This window comes from Lepisosteus platostomus, chromosome 3 (assembly GCF_059453375.1).
Source record: "Lepisosteus platostomus isolate fLepPlt1 chromosome 3, fLepPlt1.hap1, whole genome shotgun sequence".
Taxonomy (NCBI): Eukaryota; Metazoa; Chordata; class Actinopteri; order Semionotiformes; family Lepisosteidae; genus Lepisosteus; species Lepisosteus platostomus.
Genome location: NC_142613.1, coordinates 14,188,661 through 14,214,424, shown reverse-complemented (window position 1 = coordinate 14,214,424; position 25,764 = coordinate 14,188,661). Strand labels below are relative to the sequence as shown.

General features: G+C 39.5%; 1 protein-coding gene and 2 long non-coding RNA genes across 7 annotated transcripts; all 3 read right to left on the bottom strand.

Moving 5' to 3' along the window:
- Positions 1 to 1,699: 1,699 nt before the first annotated feature.
- LOC148674502 (uncharacterized) lies at positions 1,700 to 7,823 on the bottom strand. Of its 5 annotated transcripts, none has more exons than XM_088624691.1 (9): positions 7,703 to 7,823; positions 7,535 to 7,570; positions 5,544 to 5,858; positions 4,764 to 4,808; positions 3,603 to 3,647; positions 2,604 to 2,696; positions 2,205 to 2,229; positions 1,882 to 1,922; positions 1,700 to 1,749 (listed from the first exon to the last, which is right to left on the bottom strand). In XM_088624691.1, the coding sequence occupies exons 1-9, from the start codon at positions 7,749 to 7,751 to the stop codon at positions 1,706 to 1,708; spliced, it is 693 nt and encodes a 230-aa protein (XP_088480817.1). In that variant the 5' UTR covers positions 7,752 to 7,823; the 3' UTR covers positions 1,700 to 1,705. The 5 variants fall into 5 exon arrangements, with proteins under 5 accessions (XP_088480817.1, XP_088480815.1, XP_088480816.1 ...); XM_088624689.1 differs by having other exon boundaries at positions 1,882 to 1,941; positions 2,206 to 2,229; XM_088624690.1 differs by having other exon boundaries at positions 1,882 to 1,941; positions 2,206 to 2,229; positions 2,604 to 2,693.
- Positions 7,824 to 12,236: 4,413 nt separating this feature from the next.
- LOC148674501 (uncharacterized) lies at positions 12,237 to 13,659 on the bottom strand. Its single transcript, XR_015935333.1, has 4 exons — positions 13,367 to 13,659; positions 12,969 to 13,012; positions 12,815 to 12,852; positions 12,237 to 12,572 (listed from the first exon to the last, which is right to left on the bottom strand). It is a non-coding gene; the product is annotated as an uncharacterized LOC148674501 (long non-coding RNA).
- Positions 13,660 to 13,664: 5 nt separating this feature from the next.
- On the bottom strand, positions 13,665 to 16,135 carry LOC148674500 (uncharacterized). Its single transcript, XR_015935334.1, has 4 exons — positions 15,858 to 16,135; positions 15,706 to 15,741; positions 14,526 to 14,834; positions 13,665 to 13,753 (listed from the first exon to the last, which is right to left on the bottom strand). It is a non-coding gene; the product is annotated as an uncharacterized LOC148674500 (long non-coding RNA).
- Between the last annotated feature and the right edge of the window lie 9,629 nt (positions 16,136 to 25,764).

The window sequence follows — 25,764 nt, the reverse complement described above, 5'->3', positions numbered from 1 at the left end:
CACATCCTGTTTTGTTGTTCAGTTTACTGATTGTTCGTTTCTTTCTTTCACTGTACAACACTGGAGTCAACCTCTTTGCCAAACGGTCATTCTAAATCAGTCTCAACTGACTCATTTGGTTAAATAAATAATGAACACTAGTTTTACAGGGTGCTGACCAAGGTGAAGCAAAGCTGAACCAAGAACGGGATTGTTCAGTCAACTGCAACAGATCTGTATATATATATAGTCCAGACCAGACTATGTTTAGATATACCCAAATTAACATATTACTAACACATAGCTGAAACTTCAATACAAATTAGCACCTTTACTTGGTAGACTCCTCTGGAGAACAGATTGCAATCTTGCAGTCAATACCAGAGGTTCTGTATAAATGGATATAAATAAAGTGTACCATCAGCAAGGCAGAAAATGACATAAAAGTATGTATTGTAAATATACTGATGGAAAAAAAACGCAACACCTCCTCCTCCTCCACACTCTGGCCCTCCCTTTTGCGTGGAACAGGCTGAAGAGTGATTCATCCGTGAAGAGGACCTGATGCCACTGCTGAGTCCATTGCAGCCTCTGTCTGGCCCAAGCCATTGTGACATCTAGGAGGTGAGAGCAGAGGGCCTCTAACAGGTCGCCTTGCTCTAAGGCCAGCAGCATGGAGCCTCACTGTCCTGTCACTGATGCGGCATTGTATCTGCCGGCAGTTTCAGCAGTAGTACGGGTGGCAGATCTGAAACGATCTCTCAGATCTCATGTGATTGGCAAGTTGCAATGCCTCACTGCACAAGCTGTAATGCTGGTCAGAGAGCTTAAAATAAAATTGGCAACTTTTTGTGAAAAACATAAGCTATAACTATATTATCCTCATTCCAGAAAATGTGTTTCTTTTTTCCATCAGTATATATAGAAACTATATTTTAATACTTATAGTTTTGTAAATGTATGTGTAGAATTTATTTTAAGTTGTCAATCAATTCATTTTATTCTTCCAATGTGCCTTTCAAATCAGAGCATTCTTAAGGCACTTTACATAAATATATAATACATCTAAAAATGTAAAGTAAGCAGATCTTCTAAAACAAGTAAGTTTTGAAGCGAGATTTAAAAACCTCAACAGAGATGGTGATTTTTTAATATGGACATGAAGGATATTCCAAAGACAAGGGGCTACTAACGAAAAGACTCAGTCCACTGACATACTGTATGATGTAAAGCCTGCTTTGCACTTCTTTTGATGTTTTTTCTTACCCAAGCTCATTTGTACTACTGTATTTATTGTTGCAAAACACCAATTTAATATCTGAACCATCTGATTGCCATTTTTGATTGCCACATTTGATTCTTCTTTCTGTGAGGAAACTAATAAAGTCTTCTGTTTTTGTATAAATAACATTAACATGTTCTTGGATGTACCACTGAATAAAAGTAATACAGTTCAATAGATGATATTAAACACCAAAAGCCCAATTCAGTCTTGACTACTATAGAGTTTTCACCCTGTTTAAGATTTTTATTGATGTCAAGGATGTTTTAAGTCTGTGTGCACCACACAGACTTAAAACATCCTTGACATCAATACAAATAATATTCAGTACAGAATCAGCCAAGACAATTCTGTTGTTCTAGTATATTTAAAAAATTTATTTCACACACATTTATTATAAACATTTTAAAAAGTAAGCAAAACACATATAACAGCAAGTGCATCTTAGTAATGAAGTTTATTAGTATGCTGTATATGAATGTTGGCATCTGTCGGAAACAAAAAGACAAAAAAATAATTAATTAATTGGAAGTCTGATTAATACAGCGGGTTTGACATTAAAACGGAACAAACACACACACTCCTACAATGACAAGTTTTCAGTTTTCAAACATACTTACAGATGCCAGTATCAGAATCCATTGTTCTATTTTGCAAATGCCTACAGGAGGAAAGATTTCAAAACTGTATTTATGGAATCAATATTTATGTATTTATGGAATACATAAATTTATGGAAATAGGTTAACTAAATCATGTGTTAGCTTCAGAGCGGTTGATTGTGCAAATATTTTTTCAAAATTATTATTTAAAAACTGTAATTGATAGTCATTAGGAAAAAACAATTTTTTGCCAACCATCAGTTTTGTAAGTTATCATTTAGCATAATTTGAAAACATGGATTTTGGCTAAGTAAACGTAGGAAGAATAAAAGGTAGACTGACCTTTCCCTGTTCTTTTTGTTTTGCCCTGAAAAGAAATGACACTGTTTGAGAAAAAGCGTTCAGCTGACATTTGTTTTGCTTTTTGATTGAATACATTCATTAATTTGAAACACTTCTAATATCCCATTTCTTCTATTATTTCTAGCATTTAAATACTAATTCTTTAAATATTTACAATAGTTAGTATGTTAGAATTGTATGTAGAACACTGTACAGTATATTGGTTTTTCAGAGGAAAATTTACATACATTAAAATATAAAGCTCTGTCTGAGAAGAAGAAGAGCAGAAGAGAAACACAATGTTTCAGCTGTGGAGCCTTCATCCAGTAAGTTATTATTATACTTTTTTGTAAATACAAAAGTTATATACAAAGGTAATGTTAAAAAAGACTAACGTACTGCATCTGAAGTAAAGAAAAGCCAGAATTACTGCTGCCATCAGAAAGAGCACAACACAGACAGCTACCCAAATGTTTTTTTTTTTAGAGTCTCCTGAAGAAAAAAAGAAATTAAATTAATTAAATGAAAACCAAAGCCAGACATATTTTTTTAACTCCAAATGAATGGGTGCAAATGAACTGTTACACTTCAATAACTGACAGTAGAGTGTGAATTAAATTTACAAATTTTGTTTTGTAGAAATAAGGTCTTCATTGTACTGTATGATGTTCAACCCTTGCACAGTTTGATACTTCAAAACAAATTCAAAGCAAAAAATAGAAAGGAAAAAGTAAATAGTAAATTACCACAGTATGAAGCAAGGTAAATGTGCAGAAAAGGGTTTGGCAGGTTTATGTAATTACTGCTAAAGATGCTTCTACCAAATATTCATAGGTCACAATATTTATAAAAGCAACATTTAGTACAGTATTTCATTAGTTTTTTTTAAATATATTTTTTTCTCTGTAGTTTTTGCTGACTTGTAGTAACTTAACTTACCATAAATTTGAGTATTCAGGTTTTTAATAAAATAAGATGTGTGTCTATCATTTTGAACTTGTGGAACACCATTGAGTGTGAATATATTAGCAAGGCACTGTTAGTACATATTGCAAGAAATTAACATTGTTTTTCCTTGTCTCATTATCAAAGCAAAACAAACGAGAGCACACAATTTGATCATTTTATATTTGCTTAATTCCTATGGCAATTAAACCACGTTTTTCAGGTCAGATATCAAACCAAAAATTAAAGTCTGTCCCTGACATCGACTAGAAACTTACAACATGTCTAGATAGTAGTTTGGCAGAAAGCTTAAGGCTTCAGATTGCCACCTTGTTATAATGGTGGTGAAGAGTAATTGTCATAGACCCACTTATCACCAAGGTCATTCTATAAACACAATATTCTTTCTCAATAACTTACTTCATATTTTATTTATCCTAGACTGTAACTCACCAGGTCCAGCTGCTCCAGAAATAGAAACCTCTGAACCAGTAGCATCTTCAAACAAAAAAGATTATTTACAATTTATTTAAGTAATACTACAATACATTATTTTAGTTTGCTTTGCTTAGATTTCAACTCAAATATAAATTATTTAAATTTCTGCACACGAATAAAAATGTATATATCAATAATACAAATGAAAGAGGAGATGAACTGACATTGGTACCAAGGAAATAACCTGGTACCTGTTTAAGAAGAGCTGTCTAGTAAGTTTTCTTAGTATTGCCACTACCAGCAAACTGCATTGAAAATTCATTCAATACAGTGTGTTTGTAGAAGATTTTGAGAGCATTTCTACGAGTCTCTGTGTAGAAGCAGTTGATGCTGAACTTTTTTCATCACAACACACCCATTCCTATAATTGATGATTGGTAATCTTGAATAATTCTGGAGAATTTAAATAAATATAGACTAATATCTACAATACTACAATGAAAACCTACAGACCTTCACCGGCCCTCCATTGCCAGGACTGGGGAGGCCTACATGAGTACTACTATCAACAAAGATTAAAAGACAAGGAGATGTACACAACAGAGTCAAATCCAACTATCACTGTGTTTTGCCTTGTAAAGCAATAATCCAGATTTAATAAGCATACAGGTATGCATAGTATATAAAGATATGCAATATTCCTAAAAGACAAAACACCTCCAAGAGACAAAATGTCTTGGAGTTTTACTGGAAGGTACAGTAACAGCAAAAAATCTATCAGACAATTCCACTGGGCAGATGAATCTCATAAGAACTAGTCAATATATTTAACCAGGAACACACATGATTCTGGATGCACAGACCGTCAGATGGCAAAGTAATAAAGATAAAATATAGTACATTGATGAGAAGTAGACATTTAAGAGGTCATATCTCATAAAATCTCTATCTTACATATTGAATATAAAGAGATATTTCAGGTGGGAAATCAGCATGCATAGTCTGCAAAGGAACAAGTAATATGCTTATTCCATGCTGAAAAGAGAAGAAAGAAAACACAACATTTCAGCTGTGAAGCCTTCAGATGTGATATACTGTACTTCAGGTCCACACCTGAAGAGGGCTTCGCAGCCGAAGCATGAAGAGATATTTATTGATTTAGACAATGCCACTCACTAGTAATGATGGCTGCTGTTGATGTTACTTCCTTGTTCTCCAAACCTGAAGAAATTATGTTGAAAGTCATCAGATTAAGATTTATAAGCAAAGTGGAAAGGCCACTGTCCATCCAAGGATCTTAAATTGGTATTTGTTCAAATGTCCTCCAGGAGACAAATTAAATGCTATGCACTTTGAATTGAAGCAGTTAAAATATGAATTAAAGAAAAATATAAAATCAAATTACAAGTATATGAAAGAAATCTACTGTATAGTACATAGACTAGTTCGTACCCTTAACTTCAATTTTGATATTCTTGCTGTGCTGTAAGGTTACATTTTCCCTTCATCATTAATTCAACATCACATTCCAGAAGAACCTCTGTACTCGTCCCTTTGCTTTTCCTTCCCAGCAGCTCCCTCCAGACACAGTGGGCAGGACAGTGGCAGTCCATTCATCTTGTAACTGCTTAATTTATAGAGAGCATATTGAAACCCCTAACACATACTCTAAATGACATGATTTATAAAATACTTCTTTCAAGGATAAAAGATATACATGAATTTAGGAAATACAGAGAATAACATTTTGACAAAATTATGATGTTTTCCCTAGACTGTCCATGTATACTGTACCCAAAGTTTCAAATGGCATTACCTCTGCATTACTAAAATGTGAAAGAATACATACAGTAGTGTACCCGATCTTTAAAATGGCATTAAAGACTGAACAAATGCATGAAAGAACAAGAACAAAAAAGAAAATAAGTATAAAGAAAATAAGTCTTTATTTCTTACCCTCCACTTCAACTGTGATGCTCTCACTGCGTTGTGAAGTTGCTGTTTGTTCCTGTGTATCTAATTCAACAGCACAGCTCAGAACAACCTCGGTCCTGATTCCACTCACTCTCTGTCCCAGCAACTCCTTCCCAGACACAGTAAGAAAGCAGACTTTATACTCTTCCCTGAAAGGCACAGATTTGAAAGGGGTTTCACTTTGCATAGTGTAGAAGTGGCACCATGTTCCTCTTGCAGCTTCGCAACGAATCATAACTTGCTCCTCTTTGTTGATCTGCTTGAGGTCCACATCAATCTCAATGCTTCCAAAGATAGCTGTCGGCAAAACAAAAAATAAATCCATCATTAAATGCAATGCATATTGTATATTACTGTAGTTTTTTAAGGATCCTCTGGATTGAAAGGCTCTATTTAAGAACTGATTGATATAAGAAGTAAATAGTAAATCATTACTGCAGTATGAAGCAGAAGATGGGAAAGGCATGATTAAATAAATGTACTTAAACCCTTTATAAATGTGTGGAAAAGGTTTGGGAGGTTTATGTAATTACTGCCAAAGGTGCTGTCACCAAATATTCATAGGTGATACTTATAGAAGCAACATTCAGTATTTTGTGAGTTTTTTTTATTTTTATATTCTATATTTTATTTTATAAGTTTTTTTCTCTGTAGTTTTTGCTGACTTGTAGTAACTTATCTTACCCTTATCTTATAAATTTGAACATTCAAGTTTGAAATAAAATAAGTGAGAAAGATGTGTATCACTTTGAACTTTCACGAAGTAGAACACTTTTGAGTGCGAATATATTTGCAAGGCTTGATTGATTGAAGAAGCAGACATGCATGTTAATCTGCACATTAAACATATACAGTACAAGTCTTCATTAATCATCTCATACTAAGAAGCCTTATAAAATGATGATGCAGGATAAGATGGAAAAAATGGAACAGTGATATTGACTGGTATTTTAGCCAATGTTTAGTAATGAATAGTCCATAAAACTACCCATCTCTGTTTAAATATCAATTCATAATTTTCCATAGTTACACATAATTATTTCCCAGGTTCTTTTATTTATACTTTGACAATTCATTAAATGTTATTAAATGACAAGCAAATTTTATTCTGAAGCAATAAGTCTCTGTGTGTTAAGCTACACTGATGAGTTTTCACAGCTCTTGAGTAAGGGTGTTTGCAAATTAATTCCTGTGTAAAAGGTAAATGTTCTCATTTATTCATTAATAATCTCATGACAGAAGGAGCAAAGTGATTTCTGTAATTAAGTTAGGAACCAATAATTTAATGTAATCCTATTCCAAAGTTAAGGACGGGAGGAGTTCAATATGTAATTAATATTTGTCTTAATGTTCACAAGGCTTTCTTTAAACTATAAGGCACTGTCTACAAACAGCTGTAATGCAAAGTTTGATTAAAGTTCAGATAAAATGTCATTAACTGTTTCATTACCATAATATTTTCTCATGCATTACTAATGTACTGTATATGTAATGGATTTAAAATAAAACTAAATGCATATAACATTTGGGCATTGAAAGAATGATTTATTTTTATTAATGTAGATACTTGTCTCATGGCTTTCCAAAATATTTGGATTTGGTGCATAATTTATGCACCTTTTCCACTTACAAATCTGAGTTTCCTTAGTAACACCATCACCCACTAGATGCAAAACTGGATTTTTAAGTTTTGCAGAAACTTGCTTCCAGAAAATGGGGGAAAAAACTCATTGTGAGTAAAAGGCTTTGAAAATCACCCTGTTGTAAAAAACATTGACACTCTTAGTCCATTAAAACAAATACTCTTAATCAATTTAAAAGGTGATGTCCTCCTTATCTAAATATCTAAAATTACCATACAATGACTTTTGACTTCAATTTTGAGCTCAATCATTTATGGTTTGACTATGAATCTCATAAATCTTTAGTTAAATATTTAGTTTACATAGAAACAATAACCGATTTTTTTGTACCTGAATAATCTGGTCTCACTTCAACATTGGCCACAGCTTTAAGAAAACAGAAGAAAATACTTGTTAAATACTAACTAGCAATATGCAATCCTTGATTTGTAAAATTAAAATTTGTAAATTCATACTTTGTAAAAAATCAATACAGACAAAACATAATGATGTACTCACTCTGTGTAAAAAACAAAATAAGAAGCATTGTGATTCCGCAGAGAGTCATTTGGGGGTGATGCTCCTGGTATAGAGAGCGTTTCAACTAAAATGAGGAACTGCATATCTGATGACACAGGAAATGTAAAAAAAAAACTTTTACATAACAACTATGTAATGACGTTTAACTTTTCTTTTATGGTCTTTATGCGAAGACAGAATACAGAATCCACAGAAAAATATACTGGCACTGCATTATTTGCATAAAATGCTGTTTAACATTAAAATATACAGTCTTTTTTCATTTTCATTTTGAAACATTTTTATTTGTAACTGCTTAGTGACTGCTTCAGAATTCAAAGGAAGATACAGACATACAGTAATATGATCTGAGATTTATCTTTTTGAATTCTTGTGATTTTGAAGACGTTATTTGAACATTACAGTACCAAGGTATGGGTTACCTTAAAAGTTAAAAGTACTTTAAAAGGTTATTGCAGACATTGTAAATCCATATTCTAACTTTATACTGCCTGCTCATTTCAGCTTTGTTCCTAGGATACGTTTTATTGATGATATTAAAGTCAAATGTAATATCTGTCAAAGGTTATGAATGTGCTATATTTCAAAATCTCTTTCATTCGTGATACATTCCAGGTTATATTCCAATTAAAATTAAGACATCAGTTCTTAGGGAAATGGCTTCAGTTTATGAAATTAAATATTCGTGATAAGTTGGAGATAGTGCAGCTTTTCTTTACACTGTGGAATCTCTGTTCTGGGTAATTGTGCATTGCAATACTCTCGTCAAAGTGATACAGTACTTTCTATCCTCCTTCTTAGAAATGTTAAAGTATGGTGTGGTTAAAAGTGGTCAGAAGCCTTTGGATTTTGGATGGCTTCCTCTCCTAAGTCTCAATTAAATTTGTGTCAGATAAACCCATGGTCCTGAAAAGCAAAAATGACCAAAATTCAGAACACATACAAGTACATACAGTACATTAAATGCATATGGTACTGTATAAACAGTGCAGTATTGTATAGAAAGACAGAGTTAAATATCTGTCTCCAATAATGTAATTGATGGAATGGTTTTATTTTTTTTTAAATCATGTGAGAGTAAATTCTCATGTAAAAGTTTTACTGACATCCCGAACTAAAAGAATAAAATAAATATGAACATTTTAATTTTAGCCCAATGGGTAAATGCTTAATTGATGTACTGCTACTATTAAAATAAAACACCATATTTCTAACAATTATTGTTGTGTTTGTGCCTATAAAATCAACTGACTGAAAAATCTGTGAAGATTTAATCTTCTTTGTTCTATCTTTGAATTAGCACCTTTATTAATAAAAATGCACTTCAAACGTCCAATACTGATTTATGTTCAGCCAAAAAAAGTTACACATTTGCATCACAGTAGTGTACAGAAATTCTTAACAACATGGTGTACATTGAATTACAATACAATCTCATTTGTCAGTTGTGGCTTTATTTGTGAGTTACAATGTATTATTTTTATGTAATGTCCAGTGAAAGGCATTTCTCTGCATGAAAGGATTCATGGTGCAGTAGGTTTTGTAAGAGGTTTGTCTGCAATCTGTCACGGACGTCCAAAGAGACTAACCGTGGAGAGCAGGAGAGCGGAAAAAGACCCATATGCATAGCGGCGAGACGGGAAAAAGGCCCGGGCTCATTAGTGCAAAGAGTTCAGGAATGCCGTATAGAAACCTATGCCCTCAGGGAGCAGACGTGGGGCGCCCTGGTGCTAGGCGGGTCTCAGGACATCCGAACGTCAATGCTGAGCGAGGACAGAGTGCAAGACCCGGAAATATATAGCCCAAGGGAAAGAGAGGGACAGGAAGGACAGCAGACCGGAAACTAGGGACAGGACAGAGAAGGAGCGCCCTCTGGCTGCAGAGGGTGTGACACAATCTCCCTGTATGGTGGCACAGGCAGCATTTAAGAATTGTAGAGTAAAGACCAAAGTAAAACTGCGTCTTTCTCTGCTTGGGTCATTCCTCTATTAACAAAATAATTAATTAACACAAAAGCTGGTTTTATTTTATTTCTTAAGGTACTGTAAATGCTCCTTTTTGTAATTAAAAAAAAACTTTCTGTTTCATAACAAAGATGTACTACATCTGACTGCCAGGATCCTCAGTGCCAGTGGGGAGGCAGTGGAGGCCAGCTGTGGTGCTGCTGCAGTCAAAGCTGTGTTACCTTGGGGTTCCACTATCCTTTGTGTTTTAGGGGTCCCTATGTACAGTAGAAACTGTGCAGCGGAGAATGGTTATTTTAATTTGGCAATGCATTTTGTTGTATTTGGCAATGCCTTTTTTTGTGAATAAAAATAAAAATATTTTAAAAATGTTTGACTAAAAATAAAGTCGTTCAATGATAGCGAGTTCATGTTGTCATGTGATATGGTGCTGGTGACACCGCAGTTTTTCTGATTACAGTGCACCACAGGCAGTGTCTAGAAAGAGACTAGACTGCAGCATGGTGTAAGTGTATATTTATTCACTGTATTATTTCACACAGAATCATTTTTTTTTGTCACTGTCATGTGAATGTGACTTGATATGGTACAAAATCACTGAACGCCACAGAAGAAGTGTATGCTGAAGTAGTTGGTGTGAGAAAACTAGTGGGCCACATTCTTTTTAACACTGCAAACATGTGCAGTGTTCATATCCATCTATCAGTCCTAACATAACCATGCATCAAGGGAGATACCACAGGGGATCTCGAAACTTCAGAGTTACTGTATAACAAACACTGAGGTACTTTCCAGAAAGCAAGGTCAAGCCAGGTAATATGAATGCTCTCAGGTCTGAAACAGCAGAGCAGCTGCTCCCCCTGTGTACCAGGGATAGGTGCTGAAAAATGTGCCAGAGCTTAAATTATACAAGTAGTGATGTATCACTTTGTGTTCTATTGCTGCTATGATTTTTTTTCTTAATTTACTGCAACTTTTTATTGTCTTAAATTTACGGATTATACAGTACAAGTTATATGTGAGCACGCCTATTAATAGACCACAATTTCTATGTATTGATAAAATGATAGCTGGTTGGATATACTGTACAATACATAGATACAATACAATACAATACTGTTATAGTAAGTGTGTAAATCTTGTGTACAAGTTTAAAATAGGTTCGTTGGTGAGCATGAAAATGCTCACATTTACATCTTAAACTGTGCTACTAAAAATAAAAAGATTAAACACTAATGCATTTAAATATTTACTGTATGGAAATATAAAAAATACTACAACAGGGAAATGTCCACTACTTTTTCGAAAGTAGTGGTCTGTCTTCAGCAAGAATAAAAGAATACAAATGAAGAGATCTACTGTATTCCTCTTCATTCACTTTTTGTGAAAGGAAGTGTGTTAAACATTTTCTATTCTGGTACCGTACCTAAGACCCTAATTGAAATCTTCTATTTTAGAAGCTTTTTATCTTAAGCTTTTTTCTTAAGCTCAACTCAAGATAACAATTTAAAATTAATACATAGATGCAAGAGGCTATAACATCTCTAAGAAAGTCTCAACAATTGGTTTGCCTGAGGGATCAGTGGCAGAAAAGCACCTTAGATATGAATACAAACATTCAAAATTAAGAAAGAGTAGATGAAAAAACTGTGTACTTCATCAATATATAAAACCACATGAATAACTTTTATTTTGGGAGGCCTGAAGTTAGACATATACCAGCTACTGAAACACTGAAACGGGTCAAGCCACATTGTATATATACAGTATGAAGCTCTGTGGTCTTGTTTCAGATATCGTAACGGTCATGAGAACATGCAGTTCTGAAGCTCAAGCTGTAAAAGAAGTCATCTTACCCTAAGAAATTTGTGTGGACTCCAGTACTAAATTAAATTATATGTCATCTGCAATGCCTTATTCCTGTGCAACTGATGTACTGTATAAACGTCACCATTAAATGTCTTCTATAATACTGACAACATCAAACAGAGTAATCTTACATTTTTAATTACCTAATTGCAGAAATACTTTCTTATATTTCTTATAAGCCAGCAGCCATATCACCCTGCAACTCACAACTGGCAACCCACTGAAGCTAAGCAGGTGTGAGCCTGGTCAGTACCTGGATGGGAGACCTCCTGTGAAAAACTAAGGTTGCTGCTGGAAGAGGTGTTAGTGGGGCCAGCAGGGGGCGCTCACCTTGCGGTCCATGTGGGTCCTAATGCCCAAGTATAGTTACGGGGACACTATACTGTAAACAGGTGCCGTCCTTCAGATGAGACGTAAAAACTGTGGTCATTGAAAATCCCAGGGTGTTTCTCGAAAAGAGTAGGGATGTAACCCCGGCATCCTGGCCAAATTTCCCATTGGCCCTTACCAATCATGGCCTCCTAATAATCCCCCTCTATGAATTGGCTACATCACTCTGCTCTCCTCCCCACTGATAGCTGATGTGTGGTGAGCGTTCTGGTGCACTATGGCTGCCGTCACATCATCCAGGTGGATGCTGGTGGAGGATGCTAGTTGGTGGAGGGGAGTCCCCCAAAAGAGCTTGATATTGATTTGTCTTGCACACTTTAGGCTTTGGGAAATAATTTGTTTGGTTTAATTAAGTATGAGTATAAGAATTAGTCCAATTCTAAATGAAATAATAAATGAAATTCCTTTTCCTGCTCACATTAATTGTCCATTACTCTTTGATGAAAGAGTTGATTGATTATGATTCTGTGTTCAGGTTACTCTCTCTCTCTCTCTATCTCTCAGTGCATTATCACAGTGGCATATTCACATTTTTGACTGAACTGAAGCAGAGGTGGTGATTTATTGGGGCGTTCAGCTTGCTTCACAGTGGCATAGCATACATCAGCATCTGCGTCCTCCAGCCACTGTGGGAGATGAGCAGAGAGAAAGAAATCTCAGAGATTTAAATTGTCACACTGGTCATGAATAGCAGTCATGATATAACAGGTATTTTTTAAATTAACACCCATAGCTAAAATGCAGTATAAAAGACGTACTCCCTTTCCAACCACTCCATTGTCAAACACTTTGGAACTGTTAACTTTAAAATATAGCATATTCATATATATTTTGCATATTATGCATATGTACTATTTGAACTCTTTACCATTGCAATCTGTGGTTGTTCTTTATTCACAGTGGCATCTGTTGAAAAGTGAGAAAAACGGATTTTGAAGCAGTATTTGTTTTTAAGTAAAAACAAGCAAAAAATTAAAATGACATTCAAAGGACAATTTTCTGTTCATACATGTTGTACTTACAGACAGTAGTCTCTGGATTGTTGCTTCTGTGTTGTTCAAGACCACTATAGATGAGAAGCACCATAACATTAAGATTTAAAGATGGATGCACAACACAATGTACTTCTGTACTTCTTGACCCAGCACCAACAAAAAGGCATGTCTGTGAAATATTATGTATAATGTATAATATAAGACTTATACAGTTTTCATGAGAATAAGTACTTCACAAACTGGCATGAATCAAGCAAAAATCAGCTTTTATGAACTAAAAATGCCTTTTAGATACAATTTTATTTCAAATCAATACAAAATGGGTTAAGTTCACGAAGAAAGTTTTTAGTTTTTAAAATTTGCAAGAATCTATCGAGACAGCGGTCCATGCATTGCAATTGAAGGAGATGACTTCACATACACACCTTTCACTGTCCTGTTTGTGTCTCTCTGAAAAAGGGAGAGGAAGTGACTCCATCTCACACAAGGAACCTCCTTTTTTCAATATGTGCAACCTACCAAGCATATATTCTATACAGCCTACGGAATCTTCCTAAGAACATACTTTTAGCCAGCAAAAATTCTGAATTCTCCTTGATGATATTCAGTGGAGTTTATATTTGGAGTAATTCCCTTTTACCAGTCTGCAGCATTTTACATCTATTGCTCAAGTCTATCTGTTTCTATTCTATTTTCACATTCTATAAGCCTACCCAGGCAACATCCTTTGTCAGCTTCACAGCGAAGCTTGACCTTTTCTTCTGTGCTAATTTGCTTCTGGTTCACATATAAACGAAGTTGTCCAAAGTTGACTAAGGGGAAAAAATGGGAGTTTGAGGGACAAGAAATCAAGCAAAGGTAGAAGAAATTAATTAGAAAAAGAAGAAGCGTACATTAACAAAACACAGTCCGTTTTTGGGGTAAAGAAAAAACACCCAACATCAAATTTATCATTATCATTTCAAAATATGTAATATTATAATGACATTTTTTGCCCTTTTTCAACTTGATTTTAAACATGATTGATATTTTTATGACATTTTGAACAGTGATTCAATATTTAAATATAATTAATATTTCCTTGAAAGGTCCTAGCCTTTACCGTTTAAAATAAATGAAAATATGAGTTTGATTCAATTATTAAGTACTGAATATCATAAAGTAAGGGATAGACCAAACATTAAAATCATATATTTATACAGTATTGTTGTTCAAAACATTTTCCAAGTACAGCAAGAGATGGAAGAAAGGAAATACAGAAGAATTTTACATTACCTACAGTACATGAAACAATAAATATTTTTTGGCAATCGGATTCAATATCAACAATGTTTTTATGGTCCGCACCACTTCAAAATTGTTTACAAAAATCCTGTCTGTTTGCCTGTTTTTTTATTGCCTATAAATCAAAAACATGAAACAGAAATAATGCCAAAGGTCCTACAGAATTACCATTAAAGTTGTCCCATGGCAATTTGCATTGAATAAATAATTTGTACTAACAGGAAGTATACCACTAAAGATAAACATCGTACTCTTATAATATAATTGATAATATTAAATACTTGAATATAAAATACTCACTAACAACCTCTACTTTCTTGACCTGACTCCGCTTTAAAATAACTCTTTGGTTTTCCACGACTATTTCAGCAGCACAGCTCAGAAAGACTTCAGTTTTATATACATGAGCTTTGTTTCCAAGCAGCTCCTTCCCAGACACACTGAACTGACAAATCTTAAACCGGTTTGGGACTGTTCTGAAAGGCTCTAGGTTCTGGTCAATGTAGAAATGACATTGTTCTCCTCTCTCAGCTTCACAGCGGAGTATGACAAAGTCCTCCACATTGATGTGTTCTGGTTCCACTTTAAGAACAGGACTTTCAAGTGGGTCTGAGTTTGAAACAAACAAACAAGTAAAGTTTTCTTTTAATAATCTTGTAAAAAAATATGTGGAAATAAAATATAGGGAGAAAATAAAGAGGACAAACAGAGAATAATAGTCCCAGTAATTGATCTTAAGGTCAACATTAATATAATTTCATGGTAAAATAATTAAAAGAGTAATGATTATGTATTCTACTGTACATACTGTATACGGTTCCTAATGTAAATACAAGCTTGGTCTTTCAAGTCCTTCACTTAAACCATTTAAAAGGTTGTTGCCGATCATTAGCTATTCTGATGTAGACTGAGTACTTGGCTAATGCAGATGAAAACTTCCACTTCTTCCACAACAATTGTTTGAGGTTTTAATCTGAAACAGAATACTGTGAAATGGTATGGACTCACTGTCAAATGTTTTCAGTTAAATCAATATAGATTAAGCCATTTCTTTAAGTAAGTTAATAATGTAATTTCAGGAACTTCGGACATTCCTTTTTTCATTTTACTGCAGTTCAGAATTTAGATCATGTCAAAATTGAAAATAACATAGTGTATTTTATTGAATGATTATATGAAATCTGCCAATAACTGTCCATACATTCATGATAATGCTCTATGATCTATTTTCAAATTCATATTATGAAATACATTTGTTGTTAAATATAGAGAAACTGTATTTGTTTTGTATTAGAAATAATTTAGGACAATTTGAAATGTATTGTGGCTATCAGTAAAATTTCACAATAATAAATAAGCATATTTACTCAAAAAAAGAAACTCACAAAAAATATTTTAACTAATGATTACTTACAACATGAAATGGATAAATGTAATACTTTAAAGGAAAAGTACAGAAACACCAAAATTAATCACTTACCGGAACAACTTGGTCTCACTTCAACCCCAGTTATAACTTTAACAGAAGAACATAAACATTTATAAACAGTATCTTAAAATGTAAAGGTTTGGAATTTAAATGAATGACAAAAGTAATTTTTAGCATGAATAAAGTTAATGTACTTACTTCACTCAGTGTAAGAAATGGCACAAAATACATGATGCTATTCCAGAGTGCCATCGGAAGAGTGATGAGCCTACTCTTGAAAAAGGGCACAGATGAACTGTCATCATAGTTTTTCCATTTAACTTGCAAGGCAGATAATATTTGTGCATGTGTGTAATTTTAGAATCAAAAGACTTCTTGCTTCTGTGATAATGCATGAGGTTAAACTGTGCTTTTTAACCATCGGTGTACACTTTCTTTACTCCCTGATATAAGAGAGCATTTTTTATAATATAGGAGTTGGGAAGCCTTCCACCGGGTGTCCATTGAGCTCTATGACATGTTCTTGTGCATGACTCAGGGTAGGGTCTTTGCTCTGATTGCAGTGGAAGTGGGTGGTTAGGAGACCCATTTCCCTGTTATTAAAGGGGTCAGCGTGAGAAGAAACAGACTGCAGAGTCCTTGAAAGGTTTGGAACGAGGGGGGAGGAGGAGGAGGAAGAATCACTGTTAGGTTCGGTTTGTATGGTGACTCCTTTCCCTGAGCATTTTCCTTCGGCGCAGATTACCTGTGCATTGGGTTCAGTCTGGCCCGGTTTCCTTGCCATTATACAGTATATCCTTTTGTGGAAGGCTGCGAGGGAAATAAAAGATGGAACTGGCGAAAATCCCTCATGAGGATAAGGGGACATGGTAGCTTCAGAATTCCAGCTACCCTGATTCTGTAGCCTTTTCCTCAGAGGCAGAATTTCAACAGGGCTGTCGGACGCCTCGTCTGTTCCCCATGAATACAGATGACTGACAAGCGGTGTTATTCCTCCACTTCAGTCTGTGTGACTACCTCGGAAGACATCAAACAGAGCGCACTCCCAGAGTCAATTAGGGCTTGGAGGGAATTCCTGGGGTCATAACGCCAAGCTTGGAAACACTTGGCCTGGATTCAAGTCATTACTGCCTCTTGGGTGAGGAACATACAGTGTCAAAGAGTTCTTTTTTTTTAAATCTGATACGGGACTGCACTAATTTGTAAAGCTGCCAGGTGGCATAGTGAATCCTTAATGCACCATAGTTGCGTTTTGTTGTCAAACAAATCAGAAAAGTATAAAATGTTTATTAACCCATTAATTCTTCCCTGCGCTAATCACACTGTTAAGTATGCAATATAATCACAGTAGGTAATAGTTATTAAATAAATTTGTGAAAAAAATTGCAAATAGCAGTTTTTAATTATCAGTGGTTTGAAAGAAAAAATCAGGGGAGCACTGATAATAGACATCCAGTCCACACATAAAGAACTTCTAATTTTAACAATTACACTATTTTACAAAACTGAAAAAAACACAAACTATGAGATAACACCGAGATTCTGTTTGCTTAATGTTGTATTTTGGTGACAAAGGACACAACTGCAGGTGAAACAGCCTGTAGTGGGAAACTACTGTAACTCACAGTTGTTTACAAAAGGTCCAGAGCCTTCATTCTTACATTACTGATTATACTATAAACTGGTATTTTAAAACAGAACAAATCCATTGCAATGTCTTCTCACCTTAAACATTTATAGATTTACATTGCCAAATGCCCTCCTTTCTCCCACACAATCAGTTACCCAATCAGAGTAACGCATTGGCGGATCAGTGGTACAATTCTTGCCTGCCACGTGGAAGGCCTTGGTTAAATTCCTGACCAATGTACAAGTTGTACTTTCTTCAGCAAATTTCTACTTGGGGATAATAAAAACTTTCTAATAATACAATAAATATAATTAATTATATGTAAAATACATTGACCTTTTAATGGCATTTACAACAACGTTTGGGTGGAATGACAATAACCAAATTCAATCAGACTCAGATGTCTGTAATTTGCAATCACCCTTGACATAATTCCCTCTCCTAAAATACTATAACTACTGCATGCAATCCCCTTTTCTCCCTCCCATACTTTTTACATGGACCATGCTATGACCCTGCTCTTCCCTACATTTTTTCTTCACTTTGCAATGGATATTCCTGTTTGCTGCTCCAGTGAATAGTTTTTCATCTCGACCAGGAATCTGCGGTTCCTCATGTTCAGTGTGTACCTGCAAGAGCTTTATCTGCTTTGCCGTCTCACTTTTTAACCTCACCCAGCATCATCTACAGGTCTTTTTCAAGATTTGGTACCTTTCCAAAGATTGAGATGTGCCATTGCCATCCCATCTGAACGGGATAGACAGCTTCACAACCATCCTGTTATTTATCCTGTAAAATCAGGCTTCTCTGGACAAACGTAAACTCTCTGTGACATGTTTCATCCATTCTGAAACCTTTCCTCTCATTAACATATGGACTACAGCAAAACATCACCAAACTCTTAGTTTACACAAAATTCCATTCACGATACACATGTAGCGGCAATGCTTGTTAATAAGACAGAATTAAGCGTTGGTATGCTGTCCTAAAGGAGGCCCCATCTCACCCTCCATCTCTGTGGTGCAGCCACAGAGAAAGTATTCATGCAGGCTGATTTAAGATGTTTTCTTTTGATAAGGAACAAGCTCCCAGACGGGGATGCACTTAGCTAAGCCTGGCTATCATGATCAATGGTCATCCATTGGCGCCTATCAGTCTAGGGAGTGCCGAATGGACATCTGGACTGCATTCCTAAGTGTCAAGAGTAATTGACTTATATCTCATCTTGACCAACCAATCAGGGACTGGCAGGGCGTGGTAATACCACGTGGGTCTCCAATGCCCGCCAAACTCTCAACCAATCAGCACACATCTGTGTGTTGGTCAAAAAGGGAGCGGAAGCTCAGATCGGGGCTCTCCTTGGCCATTTTCGCGCATCCTCAGAGACAATCACGTGACAACTGTTGTTGTCTGCAAAAGGACTTGGACTTTGTTCTAAGCGCGAAGCCGAGGATCCCGTACGTACTCAGAATTCTACCAAGGTGAATGCTCCGCTTGATCAACGGCAGCCTACAGTTGGACCCTCGTCGACAACCTGAATAGCTTATTCAGAAGCAGCGCTGGACCGGGAACGAACCAGCTTCTTCCCAGGCAAAAGAGTGACTTGTGAGGGCTCGCGGTCACACTCTGTGCATAGAGACTTTCTACTAGCCAGCCGGACTGCTGGTAGATCCCCTCGGAGCAACGACTGCCCTGCGCGCCGCAGTTAGATTCCTCCGCCCGTCCTACTCCGAGCTGCACCTTGACTGGTTGGCCGGTAGCCAGAGGACGCCGACACAATGCCCATTGGACAACCGCTGGAACAGAGGCTGCAACAGAGCCTGTCAGCTGGTTTGGTGTTCGTGCCGGGAAATTCCAAATCCATACACAGTGGATAAGTAAACCCCATGTTCTACATTGCGTCTCGAGAATTCAATTGTACCTCAACACAAGTTGTTATCAATTTAATTCATGAGTAATGTATTTACTTCCGAGTTTAGAGTAACAGTGGGTAATAACACTGATTAGCGTTTTGGTAACCGAACGATATGTATTGACATATATTCTCTGTTGTGTATCTCTTTGTGTTTGCATCTCTTCGAGATTATATACCTTGTATATTGATAACCCTCACAGTAAGGTCTGCCGCTTGTATCCAGGCAGACTGGTGTATGTTTGGTGCACAATTTCTGTTTAATAAATGTATCTCGTGTATTGAATCCGTGTGTGTGCGTTGTTAGTTGTTCTGACAATTGATTTTCTAAAAGCCCCAATGAACAACCTCGTGATTACTGCTACAATTAATAATTGTCTCAGTAAACCCATCAAACCACTACATTTAATGGCGTCCCTGGGTGGGTGAGTTTAGAATGAAATGAGAATCAATCGCACAGAATAACTGTATTGCTGTGAGTTCAAGTTCAGCACAGCACCGCGGCTTCTATCCGCGAATACCGGGTGTGCTGATAACTGCGTAAAGACATCCCCCTGTTTTCTAGCGTTTAGTGTAACGCGTGCTGATTGGAAATCCATCTGCTCGGGTGTTTAGATTCCATACTGTATTTTGGTAAAAGGAAAAAAAGTAATACTCTTAAAGTTCTCTGACGTAATGACAATGGCTGCTAAAATGTCTGAAGTGGAGTCGCTTATAAGTGCTATTTCTAGCGACGACAATCCTGGTTACTGGAGCGGTATCGAAAAGTTGAACTTTGATGATATTGAGAAGCTGCAAGTAGATTTAGTAGCTAAGGTAGCGAACCAGCTTAACACAGGAGGGTCCGTGAACGCAGTTCAGGTCCTATCTAGTTTCGCCTTAAATCTAGCTAAACAGCTGGAACTGTCTTTGTCCGAGCTGACAAAGTTTCAAAAGCTTCAGGGAAAGCTAGAAAGATATAATGCGGAGCGAGTTGAGTTGTTGGATATAATCAGAGAAAAGAGAGTGAAAAATGAGGAAAGTGAAGACAGACTCAGGGAAGTTTTAGGTAAATTAGATGACCTGTCCGCTAGAGAAACTGCGGCTGAGGTAGCTAGGAGAGACCTGGAAGCGAGCTTGAAAGAAAAAGAAAAAGAAATTGAGAGTTTAAATGAACTCAGCCAGGAAAGGCAAAAGGAGTTAGATGCTGCCGTACTGGAAGCAAAACAGGCTAGATCCCACTTGCATGCCAGCCCACCTAGCAGCCCGGAATGCTCACCCAGCGCGCCGGGAGGAGGTTTCTCCCGGCCAGGGACTGTGGTCGGATCGGCATAGGGGAGATCGCCGAGTCCTGCGCGAAACGCAAGGGCGATTCAAGTCAGGCATAGACCCCCTGCTCCTGATCACGGCCGTCTCCCTGCCCGCGGAGAAACCGTAAAAATTAACCTCCACTCCCTGAGGCAGTTAGCCAAAGATGTAGAAAGGTTTGACCCGTCAGTGTCAGGGAATAATGTGGAGACCTACATCGATGAGCTGAGATATACTTTGCAGTTTATGCCCGAAGCATCCGAACAGGAAAAGGCTATGTTAGTAAGGAAAACTACCAGCCGAGCGGTCCACGAGTGGATGTCTAGACAAGGACCGGAGGTCTGTAATAGCTTTGAGGAGCTGTGTCAGGCAATGATCGGAGAATTTTCTGCTTTTATCGATCCCATATCTGCCGTGGCCGCTGCGCACCATATTACGCACGAAAAAGCTGAAGCCCCTCGCGACTATTATGAGAGGCTTAGGCGCACTTATTTTGCAGGGCGGAATGAAGAGGGTTGCGAAGAGAACGTGAATTTCAAAGGTTTATTCATTGCTAATCTGCATCCCTCAGTCAGGAAAATGATTGTGATGCACACTGATGCAAAAGCGATGAAAATGGCTGACATTAGAAGGTTGGCTCAAAAAGCCTGGGGAGCTGAAGTCTCTGCTTCCTCAGAGCGAAAACCTGCTAAAACGGCCGTGTTCGCCACTAAAGCCAGCAGGGTTGATGACTCGCCTCAGCTCGAGGGAGCTGAGGTTCCTGAGCCCGCTAAGCCCCGGCGCAAAATAGGCAGGCAGGACCGCACTAAGCGTCAGAGCCGCCGTGAGCGCTACGGGGAAGGCAAGGGCTCAGGCAGAGCCTATCATAAGGCTGGACGAAGGGAGTCGACTGCAGCCCGCCTGGCCCGGCTTGAACAAGCCCTGCTTGAGAGATCAGGACAGGGTAAACCTTCCGCACCGAATGCCGGAAGCGTGAATGAGCTTAGGGGGACCACGCCCCTTCTCACTGGAGGAGGCGGGGATCCATCCCAAGCCCCTCCCTCAGTCTATCTGATTGGGTGGGAGGGTTCCTGCCTGGAAGAAGGCTGTGACTCTGAGTTGGGCGCTGACCCCGCCCCTGAAGTCAAAGAAAAGGCAGGCTTCCAACAATTCTTAGGGAATCTCAGCCAGAAAGGCAAAGCAAGGCGTATTTATATCAAGGTTTCTCTTGAAAACATCTTAGATAGAGAAGCACTGATTGACACTGGGGCTGAAATTAGTTTGATGTCAGCCGATCTACTCAGCGAGCTCAAACGAGTAGCGAAAGGAAAAGGCATCAGACTTAAGGTAGAACCGTTTAAGATAGATATTTCCAGCTATACCCAGGATCATGCCAGGATCACACACCGAGTGTGGGTGCCACTTAGGTTGGGGCCAATAAACGTGGTGCATCCTGTTTACATCTCTAGGTTTAAACAGAGCCACTACTCATTGGCCAAGACCTGCTTGACAGGCTGGAGACTCTGGTGCACTGCCAGCGTGGAAAATTGTGGGCTCAGGTCAAAAACCCTAAGCCTGTCGCACAGCAAAAAGGGGGGTTCAGTGGTTATGCAGTGATCACACAGTGCCCACTGAACACTATAGCTGAGTTGGAGGTTCCTCCTGGTTCCTCTGGATGAGAAATAAATGTCTCTTCTTGCTTTCCAAAACTACAGGGAAGTCCTGCCCAGGCCAGCACTCCCACGGTCTCCCAACTACAGGAGCAGTGCTCCGAGCAGCTGCTTGACCCGCCAGGTAAAGCACACCCCTTTTTCATCCCTGAAGAAGAGTGGATCTCCCTGTCCGGTAATGAATGGGAATCCTTTCTGTGCACCCTGGTACCTCAGGGGGACCAGGACTACCACCCCATGGTGGTGGGAGGGGTCCAGGTGGCAGAAGTGCAGGTTGATGATGTAATTCTTAGCCTCAGCTCTGAGAAGTCCATAATCAGTGAAGGTCTGTTCAAGGACCTGTCGCAAAGCCATCAGGTGACCCTGGTGACGCAGTCACAGGTTCTGTGGTGGGCACCCCCACCTCATAGGTCCATTTGGAGCAAAGGAAGCTGTGTAGCTTCCATCTCCATCGGAAAAAGGAAGTTTGCTCACTACTTCCAGGTAGCACCTCAGCTGACCCATTCGGTCTGTATTGGTGCAGACCTGTTGGTTCGACTGGGCACCCAGCTGGACACAGTAAACAGTGTGCTGTGGACATGGGTGAACCCAGATGCCCACTCTCTAAGCGGCGACCCCGAGAACATTCGGTCAATTCAGACGATTCCTCAGGCCTGCCAGGTATTAAACGAATCGGACCTGATCGTTCCTGCGTCAACAGCAGGGTTTCCGGCAATACGCCTTGTCCTAAAGAAGGGACAGAAAATGGACGCTGAGATGGTTTTCTTCCAACCATCATCTCAGTTTATCAGACTGAACCTAGCAGTCTGTGGTACCCCCAGACTGGAACGGAATGGCCGAGCCACCTGCCTGTTGGTGCAGAACATAGCAAAACAAGATGTCAAAATCCCTGCTCGCACTGACATGGGACTGGTAATTGACAATGGTTTCTATGATTTAGAACTGGCCATTCCAGTACTGGGGCAGCTCCCTGGTCCCTTGGCCAGGGAGGGGGGAACCGAGCAGGTGTACTACACCTACCCCCGGCGGATGATTGCAATTATGCCAATAGAGGGATTCTGCAACCAGGAGGTGTGCAAGGTGGACCTTAGCGATAAGGATGAGATGGTTGTGTTCACAGTACACGCAGGTGTTCCGACGGACCACTCAGCCGAGAGTGCGACCCGGGATACCGCCATGCCGTCAAAAGCGGGGTTCCTAGAGCAGGTACAGGATAAGGTTGGTATGGCAGATGCCCTGGAAACGGAAAGCCAGCGTCAGCAGATGCGTCAGATCTTCCAGGATTTCCAGGAAGTGTTTGCACGGGATGCCTATGACTGCGGGGTGACGGATTTGCACACAGTGCGCATTCCCACAGCCCATGGTGCCCGCCCAACCTATGTCAGGCAGTATCGCATTCCCCTCACGGCATACGAGTCCATAAAGCAGACGTTGGATGCTCTACTAGAGCGTCAGATCATAAGGGAGTGTAACTCCACTTATAACTCCCCACTGTGGCCGGTGCTGAAACCCAATGGTAAGTGGCGTCTGACCATTGACTACCAGCAGCTGAATAAACAGGTTTCTTTGTCACGATGGCCAATGATCTACCTAGATCAGGAGTTAGCCAAGGTGACAACAGCGAAATATTTCACCACAGTGGATGTGGTCAATGGGTTCTGGACCCTTAAGGTAGAACCGACAGACCAGTACAAACTGGCCTTTTCCTTTGGAAACAGGCAGTTCACCTGGAATCGATGCCCCTTTGGGTATTCCAACTCCCCAGCGGAGTTCAACATATTTCTGCACAAAGCCATGAGTGATGCAGCCGCCAGGGGCAACCTGGTCTATGTGGACGATATTCTGATGCGGAGTCAGACCTGGGAAGAACACATGGCCGAGATCAGGCATGTGTTGACCCAGCTCTCCCGTGCAGGGGCCAAACTGTCCCTGGCTAAGGGACAGTGGTGTAGGACCCAAGTGGAGTACGTGGGTATATTGGTTGGAGCCCAAGGCATACAGCCACAGTCCAGCAGAGTCCAAGCTATCCAGAATATGAAGTCGCCCACTAACCTGTCTGAATTGCGCAGCTTTCTGGGAGTATGTAATTATTCCCGGCAGTTCATTGAGGATTACGCTGAAATAGCAAGGCCCCTCCACAAGCTGTTGCAGAAAGAGGTGCCCTTTGAGTGGGGGCCTTCCCCAGAACAGGCTGTGATGGAGCTGAAGCGCAGACTCGGTAGTGCGCCGTGCTTGGCCTACCCTGACAAAAATAAGGTCTTCTACCTTGAAGCAGGGTTCTCAGAGCACTGCCTTGGGGCTGCTCTGAGTCAGGAATATGACCAAGAGCGAAGGGTGGTGGCGTATGCCAGTCGAGCCCTGAGCCCAGTGGAGCAAAAGTTCTTGGACTGCGAGAAGGCCCTGTTGTCTACGGTCTGGTTGGTAGAACACTTCCGTAGTTATGTTGGGGGACAAAAGATCATCATCGAAACCTGCCACCAACCTGTGACATTCCTGCATAGCCAGAGACTGAAAGCGGGCAGGGTGTCAAATAGCAGGATTGTGGCATGGATGATGGCCCTACAAGGCTATGAGATAGAGGTACGTTATGCACAGAGCAAGAAATTGTACCTGGGACAGGGCCTGGCTTTGGGCCAAGTGTGTCACGGCTGTGACACTGACATGGAAGCTCCAGAAACGATTCCCGCTGCTGAGCTACCGAACAATCATCGGTACTACGATGAGAACGTGGGCCAGGGCTTACCCATGGCCTATGTTGACGGTTGCTCTTTTCACCACGAACAGCAGGTGCAAGCAGGGGTAGGAGTAGTCTGGCAAGACAATACTCCCTGTGGGCCGACCCGCTATAAGCTAGGACCAAAGACTAGTCAGTATGCGGAAGTAGCTGGGGTGCTGATCACCCTCCAGCAGGCCCTGACACATGGCCTTAAACAGTTTGTCATCTGTAGTGACTCGAACTATGCCCGACATAGCTTCGTGTCCCATCTTCCGTATTGGAAGGGTAACGGCATGAAAAATGCCCGGGGCAAGGAAGTAAAGAACAAAGAGTTGTTCCTGGCCAGTGACAAGCTCACGACCGAGGCTGGAATGATGGTTTACTGGAGGAAGGTGAAGGGCCACTCCCAGGTGAAGGGACCCGACAAAGACGGGAATGATGAGGCTGACCGGCTGGCCAAATCTGGCGCCTTAGAGGGTGAACCCTGGCAGTTCCAGCAGGAATGGCTACCCCCAGAAACCGTGGCTGAGGTCAAGGCGGTTACCCGAAGCAGGGCTAGACAGGATGTTGGAGCTGACCCTCAATCGGTAGTGCTTGGGTCACAGGGTTTTAACACCGATCTTGCGGAAATGCAGAAACAGGACCCAGCAATTGGGCAAATGTATCAGCATATCGCTGACCCAGTGCGTCAACCTCTTTTGGAGCAGGTGCTGAGCCAGTCTCCGGAGCTGAAGGAGCTGGCAGAGGTGAAAGACAACCTAAAAATTATAAAGGGGTTGTTGGTTTGTGTACCAGTTGCACAAGGTGTCCCAAAGTGGGTAGTTCCCCGCTGTCATCGGGGGATCATGATCCAACACGCTCATGACGAACCCTGTGGGGGTCACCGGGGAATCAAGGCTACGTACGACACTATCCA

Bases quoted from the DNA above. Each gene is read 5' to 3' on its own strand.
- LOC148674502 (XM_088624689.1), bottom strand. From the start codon at position 7,751: ATGACTCTCTGCGGAATCACAATGCTTCTTATTTTGTTTTTTACACAG. The intron at 3,648-4,763 runs GTGAGTGGCATT...TTTTGTTTGAAG, and splicing joins AACAGCAGCCATCATTACTA to ATGCTACTGGTTCAGAGGTT. The intron at 2,230-2,603 runs GTACGTTAGTCT...ATTTCTTTTCAG, and splicing joins TTTTCTTTACTTCAGATGCA to GGCAAAACAAAAAGAACAGG.